At 42.2% G+C, this 20,084-nt stretch overlaps 1 protein-coding gene and 1 non-coding gene across 6 annotated transcripts in view; both read left to right on the top strand.

The window, feature by feature from the left end:
• Window positions 1–15,768, top strand: part of SYNJ1 (synaptojanin 1) — a 100,848-nt gene extending 85,080 nt beyond the window's left edge. For 3 of the 5 annotated variants that reach the window (XM_047795536.1, XM_047795571.1, XM_047795553.1), the window contains exons 26-31: window positions 468–515; window positions 2,005–2,043; window positions 2,183–2,253; window positions 5,215–5,323; window positions 5,578–5,795; window positions 12,698–15,768. In XM_047795536.1, coding sequence (XP_047651492.1) covers window positions 468–515; window positions 2,005–2,043; window positions 2,183–2,253; window positions 5,215–5,323; window positions 5,578–5,795; window positions 12,698–13,489 — 1,277 coding nt within the window. In that variant the 3' untranslated portion in view covers window positions 13,490–15,768. The remainder of the gene's footprint in view (window positions 1–467; window positions 516–2,004; window positions 2,044–2,182; window positions 2,254–5,214; window positions 5,324–5,577; window positions 5,796–12,697) is intronic. The other 2 variants (XM_047795545.1, XM_047795562.1) reach the window with 2 other exon arrangements.
• On the top strand, window positions 5,972–6,074 carry LOC125114115 (U6 spliceosomal RNA). Its single transcript, XR_007131701.1, has one exon. It is a non-coding gene; the product is annotated as a U6 spliceosomal RNA (small nuclear RNA).
• Window positions 15,769–20,084: the final 4,316 nt, after the last annotated feature.

The raw sequence follows: 20,084 nt of genomic DNA, 5'->3' as shown, positions 1-20,084 counted from the left end.
GTAATTGTAGTAGAGGGTTTTTTTAAATAATGCATCGAAAACCAACTTCTAAGAGACTAATACAGTCTCATAGAAATTTAAAATGAAATTGGAACTTTAAGACTGTCAAATGTTGGCACTTTCATTCATAGTGATTTAACTCTGAATATAAAAATGAGATGTCATGAGACAAAGATTTTCATTATACATATTTTAAAATTCCCTACTGCTTAGTAATGTCAGATGTGAAAAGCAAACTGCCCCCCTCCCCCTTCTACTCTGAGGAAAGGGCTAAACTCAGGTTTGGGGCAAGCGTCCAAAATCACCTTGGTTTGTATTGATAACTTTGAAGACATTTAAAACAGTGAAAGACTTTTTTTTTTTTTTTGCAAAAGTAAGTTTAACTCGGAAATTGTTTTGCGTGCCTGCCTTTCATTCTGTGCTGTGGGCCCTGAACAATACACAGCTTTTGTTCTTTCTCTAAAAAGGTATTGGAGGCCCTCCCAGTCCTGGGGTAGCTAGGCGAGAACTGGAAGGTAACAAGACCTTTGCATCATAGAAATGGATCCCTGGCTTTATTTCTAAATGTCAGCACCTCCAGTGTTTAAAGGCAAACTCAATCTTCTCTTGGTCCAACTGTAAACTCCCCCTTCCCCTCCTTATGTATACCTTGTAACTTTGTATTTTTCCTCTTTTCATTCTGTGTTGTGTAGTTTCTAATGGATGTCCCTTTAATTCCCCTGCAGTTCTGTTGTTTTGTGCTCTGTTTTGTATATATTTAACATACATATGTAGGATGGGAAATTACTGTACCATGTTATATTAAAAAGAATGCCTTCAGAATCCTTTTCATAATAAGTAAAATGTTTAGAAATATACTAATTTTGAATTTTTTTAAAAAAACTAATAATGAGGAGTTCCCATTGTGGCTCAGGGCTAATGAACCCAAGTAGTTATCCTTGAGGATATGGGTTCAATCCCTGGCCTTGCTCAGTGGGTTAAGGATCCGGCGTTGCCGTGAGCTACGGTGTAGGTAGCAGATATGGCTCAGATCCCATGTGGCTGTGGCATAGGCTGGCAGCTGCAGCTCCAATTCGACCCCTAGCCTGGGAACTCCCACATGCTGTGGGTGTGGCCCTAAAAAGACAAAACAAAAAAGCAAAAAAAAACTAATAATGATATGAAACCTTACCAATTCAGGTCCAAGAATAATGTGTTTTTTGGATGATTTCAGATAACGTAAATGTTTTAATGCACAATGACGCCGAACTAAGTTTGGTTAAAAAGCTGTTAAAATGAGAAGCCATTTGTTAAGATTATAGTTATTGAAAGGCTGGTTTCATATAACAGTTACACTTGAGTTTCCTTTCAAACAGATGAAACCTGAGATGCTGCCATTAATAGTGTCCCCTACTCCTTGTGGCCCCCGAAGTAGTTTATTTCATTTCATCCTCTGACTGCCTGTCTCATGAGTTAGAGACTTGCAGAAGGCAGGTACTTAGTAATAAGACGTGCCTGTCTTCCACAGTAATCATAGGCTTTGGTATAGAAATCCGAAAGATCTCATCATAGGATTACTTTATCCGTGATGACATCTGCAGCACCAAGACCTAAAACTTGCCATTAGGCACCTCTAGTGTGACTCAGAAAATGCCGTTCTGTCTGTGTGCTCCGGGGCGGTTTGTCCCCCACACTCTGGGAAGCGGCCAACCACTCCCACATTCCCACAAGCTGACTGTGTGTCTTCAACAGGAGAGAACTTTGTCGGGAAAGTCACCTTACGAGTGACTTTAACGATGTATCAGGCTGAGGGCTGAGCCCATCCTGTAAATGTCACTGTAAATATTCTGCTTTTTGCCTTGGTGGGAATGCTACTACCCTTCCTCATTCTCCAAAGCCCCGTTCTCTCGTTCCCATCTCAGGCCCCCATTTCTGCTGATAATGAAGCAGAACAGCCACCTGATGTTATGCAATATGGCTTGATTGCTTACTTATGACTAATTTCTTTTCCTTCCTGCTTCAAAGCACCCAAAAGCCCTGGAACGACACGGAAAGATAATATAGGTAAAAACGCTTGAATTCAGCTACTTAACCTTAAAACTAGACCATGAATAGACACTTGGGATATAACATAAGTACATGGTTTCTTGTTTCTTTCTTTCTCTGAAAAATGAACATACATGGTGCGATGTCTTCATTCCAGGACGCAGCCAGCCTTCACCTCAGACAGGACTCTCGGGCCCAGGACCTGCTGGATACAGTGCAGCCAGACCGGTAGGCAACACCTCATGGGGAGCCAGGAGGTCTAAGTTCTAGGTCCCAGTTTGCTTTCCTTTTTTTGTTTGTTTTTTGTCTGTTTAGGGCCGCACCTGCAGCATATGGAAGTTCCCAGGCTAGGGGTTGAATCAGAACTACAGCTGCCGGCCACAGCCATTGCCAGTTCCAAGCCACATCTGCAACCTATACCACAGCTCATGGCAACACCACATCCTTAACTCACTGAGCGAGACCTGGGATCGAATCTGCATCCTCATGGATACTAGTTGGGTTCATTACTGCTGAGCCACAATGGGAACTCCCAGTCCCAGTTTGCTTCTGATCAGTTGTGTTATCTTGGAGAAATCAGGGGACTCATCAAGGCCCCAGTTTCCTCGGGTCTAAAGTGGGAGAATTGCAGAGTTCCCCTTGTGGCTCAGTGGGCTAAGAACCCGACTAGAATCCATGAGGATGTGGGTTCAGTCACTGGCCTCGCTCAGTGGGTTAAGGATATAGGGTTGCCGTGAGCTGCAGCATAGGTCACAGATGCAGCTCAGATCCGGTGTTGCTATGGCTGTGGTGTAGGCCGGCAGCTGCAGCTCCATTTGGACCCTTAGCCTGGGAACTTCCATATGCCACCGGTATGGCCCTAAAAAGAAAAATAATAATAATAATAATAAGTAAAGTGGGGGAACTGCACTTAATACTCTCCAAGGCACCTTTCTTTCAGTTGGAACAGTATTGTAACATCCTCTTCAAAAGTAACTATAAACATACTTCATTATTTGAATAAAAGTGATACAGTTAAGTAATTATGGTCACTAAATAAATATCTTTGAATCTCTTAGAGTATGAAGAAATGGTGTATTGGGGCAACTTTTTCTGATATTTTCTGAGTTATTAATGAAGTAAAGTCATTCTTTAGTCAGAAGGATTTAAAATTTGATTTCAGAAACACCAAAATGATTTTAAAGGTATTGAAAAGCAGGAGAGCAGATGGCATTGCAAGGCTTTTCCCTACATTGTGCAGCTATGGTTTTCTGCATATTTATCAGTGTTCTCTTTTACACAGCATTATTGCATTATTTGCCCAAGTGAAATGTTTCTCCAAGATAGAAAGCGTAATTTAAAGAAAAAGGAAAAAAAGAAAGCAGGAGTTCCCATTGTGGTTCAGCAGGTTAAGAACCCAGCTACTACTATTCTCTCCCTGATTTTGTTCAGTGGGTTAAGAATCCAGCATTGCTGCAAGCTGTGGCATAGTTCTTAGGTGAGGCTCAGATCCTGTGTTGCTGTGGCTGTGGCACAGGCCCGGCAGCTGCAGCTCCAATTTGACCCCTAGCCTGGGAACCTCTACATGCCGTGGGAGTGGCCCTAAAAAAAAATAAAGGAAGGAAGGAGAAGCCAGTATCAGTGACCAGGGCTTGTCTAGCAGAGCCAAGGACTGTTGAGAGGCCTTGAGCTGCACCATGGGAACTGTTACTGTAACTAGAAATTAAGAAACTTCTGCTAACGAAACTACTTCTGATTTCTAAGAAATTCTCATAAAATTTCTAAGATAGAAATATTTTGTTTTTTTCTCTTGTAGCTTTCTATTTAACATCCATACTAAAGGCCCTTTTATATATACATTATCCTCCAAAGAAAAACGTGGGTGGAATATACTTAGAGATAGCCGTTGCCCACTCTCCTGTTTTTCAGAAAAGGGAGAATTGCTACCCACTGACTCCACCACTTCCCACAAAGCACTTTCTTTATTTTAATACTGTAAGAATAATGGAGGAAAGTCACACTTTTGTGAGATGGCATTTGTAACTTTTGCTTAAAATAAATTGGGGCAGGGGGCTTAAAGCAACATCAGCAAACTTGTGAAAATAGAAAAGACATTTTTCGCAAGTGTATCTTCCAATATATTTTATTTTATTTTATTTTATTTGTCTTTTTAGGGCCACACCTGTGGCATATGGAAGTTCCCAGGCTAGGGGTCGAATCAGAGCTGCAGCTGCTGGCCTACCCCACAGCCACAGCAATATCAGATCCGAGCTGAGCCTATGACCTACACCACAGCACACAGCAACACTGGATCCTTAACCCATTGAGCGAGGCCAGGGATCAAACCTGTGTCCTAGTGGATATTAGGTTTGTTACCACTGAGCCACAATGGGAGCTCTGCGATATATTTATTTTAGCATATTGAGTTTTTATCTCTGTGTTTTCAAGCAAACAAACAACAAGAACTACCACCTCAATGTGGTTTTTGGAAGCCTCTTAGTTGCACAGTGTCCATCTCTCTCCATCGGCCCATGACTTTTAATACCATCCCCGTCTCCCACTAAGGCAGCTGCTTAGAAGAGCTCAGGCCCAGCAGCTGGTCAGACCTGAGTCTGGCTCCTGGCTTTATTTTCTGGCTCTGTGGTGTTGAGAAAGTTGTATGCATTTCTTCATCTCCATTTAAAATGGAGATGATAAAATAATACCTACCTACTCTGGGGCTCTTTATAAGATGAAATGGAAATGTCTACACAGCACCCGGCGCAGAGTAAATAGTGAAGAATAAAAAGAAGACTTTTGGAGTTCCCATCTTGGCTCAGTGGTTAACGAATCCGACTAGGAACCACGAGGTTGCGGGTTCAATCCCTGGCCTGGCTCAGTGGGTTAAGGATCCGGCATTGAGGTCAGCTGCGGTGTAGGTTGAAGACTCGGCTCAGATCTGGCGTTGCTGTGGCTCTGGCTCAGCGTAGGCCTGAGGCTACAGTCCGTATTGGACCCCTAGCCTGGGAACGTCCATATGCCACGGGGGTGGCCCTAAAAAGACAAAAAAAGAAAAAAGGAAGACTTTTAAAACTTAGGACTCTGGCTATAAAAAGAGAGCAATGCAAATGACAAGAAACTGAGAAAGAGATGCGGAACAGATACTGTCACCCAAGTCCCCTCTGTTAAAAGTAAGTCAGTATCTCCGAGTTTACATTTCCCATTTTTCAGACGATTCCGCCCCGTGCTGGAGTGATCAGCGCCCCCCAGAGCCACGCTCGGGTGTCCGCTGGGAGACTGACACCTGAAAGCCAGAGCAAACCTGCGGAAGCACTGAAAGGTGGGCGCCGTGGGAGCGGCAGCCGTTCCCCTTCTGTATTCTTCCCTTTCCCTTCTCTTTTTCTTCTCCCACAGTCTCGCCCTTTATACAACTTCAACTAGAGACACCCTTCTTTCCCTCTTCACCCCACAAAAACGGAGGCTGCTGGGGCCGGGGGCGGGGCAAGGACTAGCATCCTTTCACATTGCACTCAAGGAAGGATAACACGAGGTTTTCTAGAAAAGACCTGACATCTGGAAATCGGACTTCTTTAGGGCCAGCCCTGCTTCCCGAACCACTGAAGCCTCAGGCTGCCCTTCCGGTGCAGCCTTCCCTGCCCCCCGCCGTTCAAAAGATGCAGGAGCCTCTTGTCCCCGTGGCAGCGCCCCTGCCTCCGTCCGCCCCGCAGCCCAGCCTGGAAACCCCGCCACAGCCGCCCCCCCGGAGCAGGTCGTCACACAGCTTGCCGGCCGATCCCCCTGCCCAACCGCAGGTAAGCCCTGCCAGCAAGCGGGTCATCCGGATGCCTCGGTGGCCGGTTTTGTTTGGTCGGCCTTTGTTGCGCTGGATGTGTTTTTCTCTTTTTATTGAAGCCTGTGTGAAGCCTTTGGTCGAGTCTGTGAACAGACTTATTTTAATCATTAGCTTAAGAAATAAAGCAATGCGAGGGCTCCCTTGGGCAGCGCGTAGGCTAAAATTGGAACGATGCAGAAAAGATGAGCATGGCCCCTGCGCCGGGATAACACACATTTGTGAAGCGTTTCATGTTTTTGATCATCTATATGGGAAAAGGATCTGAAAAAGAATGAGATGCGTGTGTGTGTGTGACTGAATCACTTTGTGCTACAGCAGAAATGATCACAACCTTGTCAATCACTAGACGGCGGTAAACTTCAAAAATGAGAGAAAGAAGGAAGTGCATTCTTTTTATTTTGCCTTTTGGTGGCAATAGCATCATTTAAAAATTTAAGACTTTTTTTAGTTTTTTTATTGAAGTATATTTGATTTGGATTTTTGTACTCACTTCTAGTAAATGTAAATGTTCTAGTTTTATGCTAGTTTCTGGTGTAAAATGTTAAGCTAACTAACACCAAAGAGTATTCTGTAATTTTCAGTTCAGAAAATTGAGGGTACTGAAGATGTATAATAGTTGTAGAAATTCTTCAAGGAATGAATGTTCATTATTTTCTCTCTTCCAATCCGCTTTTAGTGCATGAATTTCTCTCCTCATTTTCTTGTGAGATGTGTTATTGTTGTTGTTGTTGTTGTTTATGTAATTGGAGAGCAAAAAACTTTCAAAGTAGCCATCTTGGAGCCTGGTATTACTATTTTAGGACAGAAAGTGATCATGAATTTCATCATGAAAGTGAATTCTAATTCCTAAAATTTTCTAAATGTTTAAGTATTGAAAGTAGGTAAGCCCTGCCAGCAAGTGGGTCATCCGGATGCCTCGGTGGCCGGTTTTGTTTGGTCGGACTTTGTTGCTGAACAACTTTTTTTTTTGTCTTTTTTTTTTTGCCATTTCTTGGGCCGCTCCCGTGGCATACGGAGGTTCCCAGGCTAGGGGTCTAATCGGAGCTGTAGCCGCCGGCCTACACCAGAGCCACAGCAACTCAGGATCCAAGCCACGTCTGCAACCTATACCACAGCTCATGGCAATGCTGGATCCTTAACCCACGGAGCGAGGCCAGGGATGGAACCCCCAACCTCATGGTTCCTAGTCAGATTTGTTAACCACTGAGCCACAGCAGGAACTCCTGAACAGCTCCTGAAAGCACAAACTGTCAAGTAGGATTGAGTTTTCAGTAAAAAGTCCTCTTGTGACACACAAGTCTTACAGGATGACTGTTCCAGTGACTGCCGTGTCTGACTTTCTTAGGTCCTTTTCCCGTGTCTGGATTTCTGATTTTCATAGGAATGGACCTGGTGATTTGGCGATAGACAGCAAGCATGTGCTTTGTGGCTGGCTTAGCAGATTATCTTCTTGACTCTTTTGACTCTTGTATTCTGTCCAGAAAAACTATGAAAGATGTATGTTTTAAATCTGCTCTTTGCTTTAGTCTTTTTTTTTTTTTTGTCTTTTTAGGGCTGCACCCCCGGCATATGGAGGTTCCCAGGCAAGGGGTCAAATCAGAGCTATAGCTGCCGGCCTACACCACAGCCACAACAATGCTGGATCCAAGTCGCCTCTGCAACCTACATCACAGCTCACGGCAACGCTGGATCCTTAACCCACTGAGCAAGGCCAGGGATCGAACCCGCAACCTCATGGTTCCTGGTCAGATTCGTTTCCACTGCGCCACAACGGGAACTCCTGCCTCAGTCATTGATGTCAGAATTCCTTTGCCCATTTTATACACACTTCTTTTTTTGCGGGGGCGGAGGTCTGGTTTGTGTGTAGACTCTCTTTGTGAAAGATTGCAAAAATGGTTAGTTTCCTCCTGGGAGCTTATAGCACTGAGGGGCCAGAAGGAAGGGGAAGCATTTTTGTACTTTTTGAATTTTGAACCGTAAGAATCATGCCCGTTCAAAAAATTATAAACATTTAAAATTTTAAAAACTTTCTGTGGTAGCCGTAAGTCGAAAAGGATGAAATACACGACCTTTGATATTCTAGTAACATGAAATAATCTTATAATTGAATGCTTAGTAATTTTGACAAGTCTTTACTAATTCTGCCAAAAATCTACAAGGCATTTAAAACATAAAACCACACATGACCCAGCCTTACTTTTTATTACTATTTAAATGTTCTTTCACTCTATAATTCTGTATAGAAAAGATTCTTTTAATTCAAAAGGTTCCATAGCATGTTATGTATCCTTTACAAAGTGTAAAAATGCCTCACTGACCTGACTTCCAACATCTTAGTTATCTGATCATCAGCTGAAAACCAGAAGTCAGGAACCAGTAGGGGGTAAATGGGATCGCATCCTGGCTGTAGGATTGATGTGATTACTAGCTGACAATTAGGGAAGAGACCAGTAGAAAAGCTCAGCATTCTGGGTCTGCTTAATACCATCTCTCTGCATCTTAGCATAAACCCATTCCTACTTCCTAAGTAGTTTCAAAGCTGCTGATACATGTAACCCTAAGATCACCAAGAAAGTATTAAATTCAGGGGTCTCATGTTTCGTAGGCAAGAAACTCTAACAATACTTAATGTATCTTAGAACAGTGTCTCCAGTTATCAAAGTGAGTTTCGGTGTTTTAAAATAAGGTAAGCTTTAAATATTAGGGAAGATGTGCTCAAACTGTTTCTTGAGACTACTGTAACTTTTAAAAGCACTGTTACAGAAAGATTATGATTTCATTTTTAAACAACGAAAAAAGGATCCAGTTTTTTTCTTTGTTTTACCTTCCAACTAATAAAGTGAATTAATGATAGTATCACCCTTCAGAAAATTTGAGTAATGTAGACTAAGCCCGGATCCTGAACATTTGTTAAAAAAACTAATTTTCACTGTTTGCAAAGTGACGCTATTTTCTTTAATGATGATAAAGCCATAGGCTACCTTAAGGCCATGTCCTACTCTTCTTGGGCCTTCATAACAAAATACCATAAACCGAGTGGCTCAAACAGTAGAAATTTGTTCTCTCATAGCTCTGGAGGCTGGACGTCCAAGATCAGGATGCCCAGGTAGTTGGGTTCTAGCGACGGCTCTTTTCCTGGCTTGCAGACAGCTGCCCTTCTGCTGTGTGTTCACATGGCCTGTCCTTGGTGCTTGCACGAGAAGAAAAAGAGAGCAAGAGAGCAAGCCGCTGGCCTGTCTCCTCCTAAGGGTGCTAATCCCATCATGAGGGCCTCACCTCATCTAACCCCAGTTACCTCCCAAAGGCCACATCTCCAAATGCCATCACACTGGGGGTTAGGGCTTCAACATAGCAGTTCTGGGGGGACACAAACATTTCATCCAAAACAGTCTGCTTAAAATATTTTAGAGCGCCAAAAACCTATTTAGAATATTGTTTTGGGGACGACCGCTTTGAACCAGTTAGTAATCAGCCTCAGAGAAAACTAAAGTTTGAGCTCTAATTTACCCATATATTGTTCATTGGAAATGACGGAAGAAGTTGGAATTATCTCTTGATCTTATGCTGTGACCTGTAAATACCACTGCTTTTGGATTTTGTGTGTAATATAGAACTAAATGTAATATAATATATTGAAGATTGAATTGTTAGGGCTGCCGGTTGGTCTCAGATTGTCCTCCTAACTCTTTCCTTTGATGTCTGTGTTCCCTTTCTCAAAGCAGGAGCAACCATCAGGGTAACAGGTATTGGATAATTTCTCAATCTTGTATGTGCTTCTCATCTGTCTTAGCACATTAGATGTATGAATCTTTTGCTTCATACATCTAAAGTTTCACTCATTTTAAAACCACGTGTCCACATTAATAAATTCTGTTATCATACCATAATAGAGACTGCTGTTTTTCTTAGTACTTTGAATTTTTAGGAACCGTTTTAGTTCTTGCTAATGCTTTCCCTTTTTTTTTTTTTGGCTTTGTTTTTTACAAAAATTAACAAAACTAAAAAGTGTCACTTCAAGAAGGTAAGCTTTAGGCGTACAAAAGTCTGGCGAAATCAAATTGGTTCTTGTTTTTAACAATGGCACAATTAAATAAATACAGATTTAACTTTTATTCTTAGATGTCTTTGGGGAAATTTAAAAAAATAATTTTAGTAGCAAGACTCTTTTTGCTAAGGCAGAATTGATGATTTACAAAGATACAAGTTAACATTGTAACAAGATTATAAGAGGCCTTCCAACACCCTTCTCTGTAAAAATACCATCGTCGTTAATATCATCATCACAAATCCTGCTTTATAAGTTAGTTCTAATGTCATGAAGGATGGTGTGGCTCTCATTCTAATTTCAAGTCTGATTGGGCAAAATGATCTTGTTTCTAGCAAATTACCTTGAAATTATTTTGAAAGAAAAAAGTTTAATATATGAAAATAAAGCTATTTAAATGTGTAACATTTATTTGGCAAGAGCCTACTCTTCTAAGCTGTGCAGAGCATAAACTTCTCACCTATAATGTCTGTGTTATGGACTCTTCTTTCTACCACGGGAAAACTGGGTCTCAGACCCAATCGAGTCCTTCGCTTTTGTTATGTGAATCATAAATAATCCAGACATTATTGGTAATATAGAGTTAATTACAATGTTATAATGTCCATTAACACATTTGTCTTAAGTACCTTTCCTCATATGGGTCTGCTTACCTTCCATACACTTAGAATGTAATTTAGAGTCTGTGACGTGTTTATTCTTCAATTTTATACAAATTTATTGTTCATATTAAGTTTGAAGAAAAATATATTTGTTTCCTCAATTATGAAGTATGTTTTAGATCACTCTGAAAACAGATACCAGACAGAGGGCGATTCACTTAGGAGGTTATCTATACCAGTTCCTTTGGCAAATGAACAGCCTTCCCTATTCCTTTTTTTTTTTTTTTTCCGTCTTTTTTTGCTATTTCTTGGGCCGCTCCCGCGGCATATGGAGGTTCCCAGGCTAGAGGTCCAATTGGAGCTGTAGCCACCAGCCTACGCCAGAGCCACGGCAACACGGGAGCCGAGCCGAGTCTGCAACCTACACCACAGCTCACAGCAATGCCGGATCGTTAACCCACTGAGCAAGGGCAGGGACCGAACCCGCAACCTCATGGTTCCTAGTTGGATTCGTTAACCACTGCACCATGACGGGAACTCCCGAGCCTTCCCTATTCCTAAGCACCAAGTTACTGCTTCATAAGATGCAATTGTATTTGTTTCATTGGGACTGCTGCTCTCTTTTCCAACGTATCTCATGAATGTTCAGCTATTTCCTTTTTTTTTTTTTTTTTTTTTTGACTGCGCCCATAACATATGGAAGTTCCTGGGCTAGGGATCAAATGCAAGCAACAGCTGTGGCAACGCCAGATCCTTAACCCACTGTACCACAGTGGGAACTCCATTTAGTTATTTGCTTTAACAACTACCTAAATGCATTTTGGATAGTGCTCCATTTTTTTACCTCGTAAGTCTTGAGCTAAAATTTTCCTTCCCCTGTCCTTATCCAAGGTTTATTTTCTTCCTCTTAATTTGACATAGGTATCCAAGTCACCCATCTACTTTTAATAATTATGCAGAGGTGTTTTTTTTTTTAATTAAAATGAAGTACCTGATGAGCTAATTGTCTCATTGAGGTCAAGATCACAGTTCTGTTTCCCATAAGAACAGTTGGCTTTTCTCAGTCCCACAGCCGTGCTCCGCTTCAGCCAGCTTCCTTGTGAAAGAGGCACAGAGTGAAGTAATTTTGATCCCTCCTCTTACCAGTAACAGTTCACAGCCAACTCTGTCACATGGAAAGAACTGTGTACCCTCTGGGCACAGCTTCATGTTGGTTTAAGAACTGATAGACGAAATAGAAAATGGGATTTCCCCGCCCTGCCCACACCACACACACACACACCCAAGTTGTAAAAAATCACTGCATTTAGTGGTCAACAAATTCTGTTTGGGAGCATGTTTCGATGAGGGAAGGTCCATGGAGGAATATTGTCACATTATTCACAGAGGTAATTCTGTAAAGGAGAGCTTTACATTAAAAGGCAAAGAATGCTTTGAAAATTTATTTTTCCAAGTAGAAAAGGAAAAGATGCATTGTCTTCAGCTTATGAATGCAAATATGGTAACAAAACTAACTTTCATCCATAAAGTTGAATTTCCAAAGTCATAGTAACTCTAAATGAAAATATATTTAAATGAACAGAGATGCCACATCATCATCATAGATGGGTGTTGGAAGTTAATTTCTAGAGATTCAGCGTAAGTTCTGAATATGGGTTTCTTTTTTTTTTTTTGGCCATGCCTCAGCATGTGGAGTTCCCAGGCCAGGGGTCAGATCCGAGCTGCAGTTGCAGCCTCCACCGCAGCTGCAGCAACACTGGGTCCTTAACGCACTGTGCCAGGCTGGGCACTGAACCTGCGTCCCAGTGCTCCTAAGACGCCACTGATCCTGTTGAGCCACAGCAGGAGCTCCTGGGTATTGGGTGTCTTCAGTTCGTGTGAACGTCTGATAGAACGGGGCTGAGCAAAACCCATTTGCTAACTCTGTACAGTTCTCCACGCCACCATATCCATACTTGCATGGATGGAATAAGCTCTACTCATTACAAGGACTTATTGAGCCGGGTGTTTTTTAAAAATACGATTTCAGCTGTTGTATCTTACTTAAACCACCAGAGTAACAGACTCAATATACAAAGCTTTTTTTTTTTTTTCTAAATTTGTATGCGTGCCCCCCTCCATGAAAAGTAATTGAGACAGGAAGCATAGGGGGTATTCAAAGTAAATAGAATACTTTTTGGGTTTTTTCTGATTTTTCAGTGCTCTCTTTTCCAGGTAAAAACAAACGGAGTCTCCGCCGTCAGACTGGACTCGCCATTAAAGAGTGACCCGTTTGAAGACCTGTCATTGAATCTGCTTACTGTATTAAAGGATCAGTTCCCTGTTCAAACCCCAGACCCAGAGGGGTTGATTCCGTTGCCTTGCGCAACCCCAGGCAACACGAATACTTTGAGTTCTGCAAGCTGCATGCCGACAATGCCTCCAATTCCAGCCCGGAGTAAATCCCAGGAAAACACACGCTGTTCGCCAAACCCATTTGTCACGAGCTCGAGCGGCACAAACCCTTTCACCGACAGGACTGCCACTCCTGGAAACCCCTTTAGAGCTGGGTCTCAAGAATCAGAGGCAACTTCATGGTTCTCCCAAGAACAGCCTGTTGCTCAGAGTCCTTTCCCTTCTCTGAAGCCTCTTGGTGAGATCAAGCCTGCATCGTCGCTGGAGGGCTTTAAGGACAGTTTTGACCCGAAGGGCCCGCCCGCAGTCAAAGTCAGCAACCCCAGAGGCTGGGTGACCTTCGAGGAAGAAGAGGACTTTGGTGTGGCAGGGAGGTCAAGGCCCACTGGTCCAGACTCGCGGGGTCATCAGCCGAGTTCGTCCTCTGGCTCCAAGGTGAGCTTCGGTGATGACTGGACTCAAGGTACCGATGTTGCTTTCTGTGTGTTGCCCACAAGAAGACCTCCTCCTCCGCCCGTCCCCCTGCACCCACCCGGCGCCCCCGCTCCAGCACATCCTTTCACGGCCTTGGCGTCTAAGGCATCACCCGAGCTAGATTTTACAGAAAGATAATGTTTCGGCCGAGTAGAGCCAAATGAATGGGGCATTCGTTCTTCATTATGTGCAATAAGTCCTTGTAAAGTGCACTGCTGTTGTCATGAAATACCACTATTTAATGTGTACAGAGTTGGACTATGTGTATATTGGGAATAAGGAAAAATCCTTCTCGTTATTAACTGGAATTTCGGCGTGTTTCTGTTTGGATAAGAGAGATTAGAAGCCATAAAAAGTGCTCGAAACTACTTTAGAAAATAGTCCTTATTCAGAAACTCTTTGTTAGTCTCCTTTAAAGAATCTCAAAAAGCCCAAACAGCTTCTAGCTGACATGACTGCCAGCCCTTTCGTACTTGTCAACAATTGGTGTTTATAAGTATTTACCAAAGAGCTGTCAAAGTTATACTGGAACAGAATTTAAAAAGACCTTTTTTTTAAGTATATATCCACACACACACATATACAAATACACACACTTACATATTGGTAAAATCCATAATTTAAATTATAGGGTATAAGTCAGACCAAGGTTTTATTTAGAAGTCCTATCAGAGTTCATTTTTCAGTATTTCATTATCAAAAGGATGGCTAAAAATGAAACTTGGACATCTTGTTACTTTTCTTTCCAAAACTAGAATGATCCCAATACAGAACCGGATTTTGCCACCGTTCCACACCCTCCCCTCCAGCACGCACCCTTGTCACTTCCCACTCCAGCGCCTCCGCATGCTTTTCTGTGGGACGAGCTCCTTGCAGCCGCTGGACGCTGCAGATTGTGCGATCAGTGTCATGTGGACAGACCCTCCAGCGCTTTCAAAAAAGCCTGCTGGGAGTTCCCTGGTAGCCTAGCTGTTAAAGACCGAGCAGTGTCACTGTTGTGGCACAGGTCACTGCTGAGGTTCAGGTTCGATCCCTGGCCTGCGAACTTCCACATGCCGTGGGCATAGCCAAAAAAAAATAGGCAAGCTGGCCTTAGGTCTCAGGAAGGCACAGGCCACCCAGCTCGGTGAGAACCATTAGAGCTAAATGTACATTAACGTGTCTGCCCACGGCCGGCCCTCCCACACTTTTGGATTCGCTGCTTCCCACTCAGGAACCCCATCCTCTGGGTGCCCTGAACTGGAATCTACCCAGTGCGTGTTCTCTCTCCCCTCTCCCGAGGCTATGACATGTCTGTGATGCTGCTTTAGGTTTTCAGAGGTTACCCCTCCAACTAGCTGTGGACTCCGTCTCCTGCACTGCCAACATGCAGCTGATCCTGCTTTGATTAATTTTGTGAAGAAGTACACAGAATTTATACAGAATGGAGACTTTTGATATCATTAAATCATCCCAATCAGAAAACTCCTTGAGCAGTGGTTCTTTTGTTGTCAGTGTAGGTTGAAATCGCCTTTACCCATCAAGACTTATGTTAACGCTTCTTTTATACATAGACTTGTGTGTGTCCACCTACCTTCCATCGTCCACATTTAACCTTGAAAGATGTGCATTGGGGAATATCAGAAAATTGAGTTCATGGCCAAGAAGATGTAAAATGTAAAAAGCACAGCAAAACTGCATCGTACTTAACCACATCAAGCAAATCTTAGGAAAAAAAGCACTTTTCTAAATGCTCAAATGTTACCAGAATACTATATTTATATAAGTAATCCTCTCTCTATTAACTCTCTCGTGAGTTTTATAGTGTGCTTTTTGGGGGTTCTAATCATTTCAGCAGTAGTATATTTTAAACAGCAGTATTACTATAAGCAGTGTGCTTCAAAATGTGAATTAACTTGTTGAAACTGTGGTTTTAACATCTGTGTGATTCGTGCATAAAGCATTTGCTTTCCGTTAGCAAAATACTTCATTATAAAGTTCACTAGTGCAGATTGCAATTCCATGAGCAATGTTTCCTGTTGAATATCAGCTACTGTCTAAAATAAACATATCATGCAGCAGCTCAGCCTTTATCAGGAAATTCTCTTGGGCAAGTTGCTGAAAAAGTGCACAAAAGTTATGAAAGGCGTAAAGGTATGCTGCCGATAACTAGCCATTATTCTATGTGTTATTAAAATATTTGCCAGTTCTGTTAAAAGCAGAGGAGAAATTAGACACTAAGGATCTCTTTGTGAATTCTTTGTTCTCTAAAGTAGATTGCTGTTTATATGTAAGAATTTTATTGCTTATGTGGCATACAATATTTATAACTATATACTTTATAGAAGTACAGTATTAAAGTCAGTGGTATATAAACACTGTATATATCCTGTGAAATGTGCTCTCATACGAAATAAATATACCTGTCGTTACGTTGACTACTTTGCTCAAAAGGAAGGAATTTTTCTCAGCCATTTAAGTTGACGTTTGGGGATTAACGCTTACTGTCAAATCAAGTATATTAATTCAAGATCTTATTTTCATCTGTTTCACTTCTCTACAGAATACGTGGGATAAAAGTAAGAAGAAAGCTATTCTGAGGAGTTCCCGTGGTGGCGCAGTGGTTAACGAATCCGACTAGGAACCATGAGGTTGCGGGTTCCATCCCTGCCCTTGCTCAGTGGGTTAAGGATCCGGCGTTGCCGTGAGCTGTGATGTAGGTCGCAGACGCGGCTCGGATCCCACGTTGCTGTGGCTCTGGCGTAGGCTGGTGGCTACAGCTCCAATTGGACCCCTAGCCTGGGAACCTCCATATGCCGCGGGAGCGGCCCAAGAAATAGCTAAAAAAAAAAAAAAAAAGAAGAAAGCTATTCTGAGATTACTCACCATCATTAAGAAGCCTTGCACTTATTCTGTGAGTGGGGGCCTCATTCCAAATTTCGCTGGCTTGAAAAGAACACATGAGGCGCGAATAATGATTTTCTACCCCCAGCAAGAGAAATAGCAGGAGCAGAGGGGAAACAGGCACATGAATAGCCAGACTAAAGGAGAGACTACCAGAGTTCCCTGGTGGCCTCGTGGTTAGGGAGTTGGTATTGTCTGCTATGGCTTGGGTCTGATCCCTAGCCAGGGAATTATTGTACATTGCAAGCACAACCTGCCCTCCCCACCCCCCCAAAAAAAGAAAAAAAAGAAGAGACTACCTTAAAAGACCCAAAGTAAGAGATTGGTAGTTCCTGTGAGTATTGCCTTTTTTTTTCAGATTGCTATTCAAAACCATAACCTTGATTATTCAATAGTTCAGTTTTAGTCGTTAACCTCAGATTAAGAAGTCACAGATAAGGATAACAGGCTTTGTAAAAAACTTTTTATTTAAAGATAATTGTAGATTGTATGCAGTGAAATCATAGGCTTTGTAAAAAAAACTTATTTAAAGATAATTGTAGATTTGTGGTAAGAAATACTAGAGAGAGATCCATGTACCCTTTCCTATTTTCTTCAGTGGTAACATTTTGCAAAACTATAGTAAGGCTGCAGATAGGACATTGATACTGATGCAGCATGTTCCCATCACCAAGGATCTTCATGTTGCCCTTTTCTCTCTTCCCTGCCATCTCATGCCCCTCTCCTGTGTCCTTAACTTCTGGCAACCACTAATCCCCATTTCTCTAATTTTGCCACTTCAAGAATGTTACATAAATGGAATCATATATTATGCAACCTTTTGGCATTGACTTTTTTAAGCTTGGCATAATTCTGGGGAGATTCATCTAGATTGCATGTATAGTTTGTTTTCTTCTTATTGCTACATAGTATTCTACAGTATAGACAGACCACAACTGGCTTAACCATTTACCCATTATTGGAGGACATCTGGGTTGTTCCCAATTTAGGGCTATTGTAAATGAAGCTGCTATGAACATTCATCTCAGGTCTGTTTGTTTTTTTGTTTTTTTGCTTTTTAGGGCCACTCCCACAGCACATGGAGGTTCCCAGGCTAGGAGTCGAATCAGAGCTGTAGCTGCCGGCCTACCCCACAGCCACAGCAAAGCAGGATCCAAACTGCATCTGCGACCTACATCACCACAGCTCGCGGCCACACCAGAGATCAAACCCACAACCCCTACTACTAGTTGGATTCGTTTCCACTGAGCCACTGTGGGAACTCCCTCATCTCAGGTTTCTATGTGAACATAAGTTCTCGTTTCTTGGGGATAAATGCCCAGGAGGACAGTTGGGTCACAGGGTAGTTGCGTGCTTGGATATTTTTTTTTAAACTGCCAAACTCTATTTTAGAATGACAGTTTTACATTCCCATCAGCAATTTATGAGTGACCCAGTTCCTCTGCATCCTTGCCTGCATTTGCTGTTGTTACTTTAAAAAAAAAAAATTATTTTTTTGGCTGTGCCCACAGATGCAGAAGTCCCGAGGCCAAGGATTGAACCCGTGCCACAGCAGTGACAATGCCAGATCCTTAACTCACTGAGCCACCAGGGAATTCCTCTTGTCACTATATTTTAGCCAGTTTACTAGTGAATATTTCATTGTGACTTTAATTTGTGCTTCCTAGTGATGGTGAACATATTTTAATGTGCTGATTTGTCATCTAATGTCTTCGTTACTGAAATATATATTTGTGTCCTTTGCCCATTTTCTAAATATTGTCTTTTTTTTTTAACTGATGTGTTTTTGAGGGTTCTTTATATAATATTCTAGATACTTCACCTTTGTTGGATATGTGGTTTGCAGTTATTTCTCCCTGTCTGTAACGTACATTTTCAGCCTCTCCACATGATCTGTATCCAGAGCCTGAGCCCTGCAGGTCCACAGACTACAGCATAAGTGATTAACACAGGAAAACCAAACTCACAAAACAATGATGCATAAATCAAAACGTCAATTTATTACTGTTAGAAAAATAGGTCTGACAACATCAAGATTAGCAAGCATGTGGAAAAATGGAAATTCAAGCACTGTTGGTAAGAGGGCAAATTAGCACATCAGTTCTAAAGAGCAATTTAACAATGTCCAGTAAGAGTTCATATATTCTATCATAAGAAATTTGATTTGGAAGTTCCTGTTGTGGCTCAGCAGTAACGAGCCCAACTGGTATCCATGAGGATGCAGGTTCGATCCCTGGCCCCATTCAGTGGGTTAAAGGATCTGGCATTGCGTGAGCTGCGGTGTAGGCCAGCAGCTCCATTTCAACCCCTAGCCTGGGAACTTCCATGTGCTATACATACATCCCTAAAAAGCAGGAAAAAAAATTTTTTTTTGATTTGGAGAGAATTCTAGGACACATGAACCAAGACATGCATTGTTTGTAACAGTGAAAACTAGAAATAAACTAACCATCAAGGGGGGAATGGAGTGATTGACATGACTATATGGTAGAATAGTATACAGCACTGAAGAGGTGAATGACATATTAGTGAATCTCATTATGGAGCCATAAAGCAAGTTACAAAACAATACAGTGTGACAGCAGTTATATAAAATTTAAAACATGCAGGAGTTCCTGTTGTGGCTCAGCAGTGACAAATCTAGTATCCATGAGGACGAGGGTTTGATCCCTGGCCTCACTCAGTGGGTTAAGGATCCACTGTTGCCATGAGCTGCGGTGTAGGTGGAAGACAAGACTCAGATCTGGTGGTACTGTGACTGTGGTATCGGCCAGCAGCTGCAGCGCCAATTTGACCCCTAGCCTGGGAAGGTCCATATGCCGAAGGAAGAGTGCCCTCCCCACCTCCCCTAAAAAAAGCAAAACAATATTCTCTATTCTTCAGGGCTACATACCCACATTAATGGTATTTAAAAAATTTTTTTTCAATAGAGTAAAAATTTGCTCTTTTCCTCCCTGGCTACCTGATATCCAGCAGCCATGGCAAATGGCCCATTAGTTATCTGGACCAGAGTGTTCATCGCAGTGGATTGCTTCAATGGATACAAATGGTCATGGGATGCCCTTTATCCTAGAAAGTCAACAGTACCTATAATATTTACAGACAATAAGCAAAGTACTCAAGACCCCACATTTGTCAGCTTTGGCTTCAAATTCAGAATCCATTTGGGTGGTGACAAGACAACAGGGTTTTTCATAATCTATAATCATGTAAACCACACCGAGAAAAAGTTGCACACCAAACTTGCAAGATATGGCCCGTATGAGAAGAAAAAGACCTTACGAGAACACTGACAAGAACACAACCAAAGAATAATGTTAAGAGGAACTCAAGGGCAAATATCGGTGCTGACAAAAATTAAAGATGGTTAACCGCCTCATCTGGGGCAATTTAGCAGATTTCCCACCAGAGATGCTGTTCGTAAACTACATATTTAAACAAAACTGGATCGCCAATACAAACATGGCTTTTCTATACTTTTCATTTTATATTATTAAAAATTATACCCCAAGACCTTGTAATACACGTTTGCGGATAAATAGTCACACTACCCAGAAGGCACCTGTAAACCAAGTTTGAAGCAGGCACGATGGATAAAGAACTGGATTCAGAAGAAATGGGGATAATCTGATAGCCAGTGGTCAGGAGCTAAGAGAGACATGTGCCAATCTGGTCAGTGCTGCATGTTGCAGGGTCTCCATGATCCCTGCCTCAACAGTGCTAGAGGTGAAAACATATCCCTCCCTGGATGCCATACCCCTTCTGGCCATTATCAGCCTAATGGTACTCATATGAGGCCCTGGATTGGCTTTGGGCATTTCCAGGCCTACAGTCACAAAATTCCTCCACT

The sequence above is a fragment of the Phacochoerus africanus genome, chromosome 1, assembly GCF_016906955.1.
Source record: "Phacochoerus africanus isolate WHEZ1 chromosome 1, ROS_Pafr_v1, whole genome shotgun sequence".
NCBI lineage: Eukaryota > Metazoa > Chordata > Mammalia > Artiodactyla > Suidae > Phacochoerus > Phacochoerus africanus.
This window is presented reverse-complemented; position numbering and strand designations above follow the sequence as displayed.